Source organism: Colobus angolensis, unplaced genomic scaffold (genome assembly GCF_000951035.1).
Source record: "Colobus angolensis palliatus isolate OR3802 unplaced genomic scaffold, Cang.pa_1.0 Scaffold30, whole genome shotgun sequence".
Taxonomy (NCBI): domain Eukaryota; kingdom Metazoa; phylum Chordata; class Mammalia; order Primates; family Cercopithecidae; genus Colobus; species Colobus angolensis.
The window spans coordinates 11,937,752-11,938,442 of NW_012116266.1; the positions used below are offsets into that span (position 1 = coordinate 11,937,752).

The following is a 691-nucleotide window of genomic DNA, read 5'->3' on the forward strand; positions in this document are numbered from 1 at the left end:
ATTGAGCAGTTAGATGTCACAACTAGTGAATATGAAAAGGAAAAACTGAATGAACGGCTGGCAAAACTTTCAGATGGAGTAGCTGTGCTGAAGGTAGGATTCATTATTATGAGTAAGTTTCTTGGGTTCTGAGTCCAAGAATGATTGTGCTTCTGTAGTATTCCCCAGTAGTACCATGGAACTAAACAAATATTTGAGGAATTAACTTAATAGTGGAATTTTGTTTTGTTTTAAGCCCTCCGTCACGTAGGCTGGGATGCAGTGGTGCGATCTTGGCTCACTGCAACCTCCGCCTCCTGGGTTCAAGCAAACCTCCTGCCTCAGCCTCCCAGGTAGCTGGGATTACAGGCGCTCGCCACCATGCCTAGCTAATTTTGTATTTTTAGTGGAGAGAGGGTTTCACCATGTTGGCCAGGCTGGTCTCAAACTCCTGACCTCAAGTGATCCACTCACCTCAGCCTCCCAAAGTGCTAGGATTACAGGTGTGAGTTACCATGCCCACCCCAGGATTGCTTTTTAAGTAAAATGCTTTTAAATGACTTGGCAATTAGCATCTTGAATGAAGAGGCCATACTAACTGGAATTCTTTCATCTTTAGGTTGGTGGGACAAGTGATGTTGAAGTGAATGAAAAGAAAGACAGAGTTACAGATGCCCTTAATGCTACAAGAGCTGCTGTTGAAGAAGGCATT

The 691-nt window shown here is 43.8% G+C and overlaps 1 protein-coding gene across 1 annotated transcript in view; it reads left to right on the forward strand.

Annotated features, from left to right (window-relative positions):
* Positions 1 to 691, forward strand: part of HSPD1 (heat shock 60kDa protein 1 (chaperonin)) — a 28,237-nt gene that overhangs the window by 25,901 nt on the left and 1,645 nt on the right. Inside the window, exons 9-10 of the mRNA XM_011950015.1 lie at positions 1 to 93; positions 599 to 691. Of these exons, the coding sequence (XP_011805405.1) occupies positions 1 to 93; positions 599 to 691 (186 nt within the window). The remainder of the gene's footprint in view (positions 94 to 598) is intronic.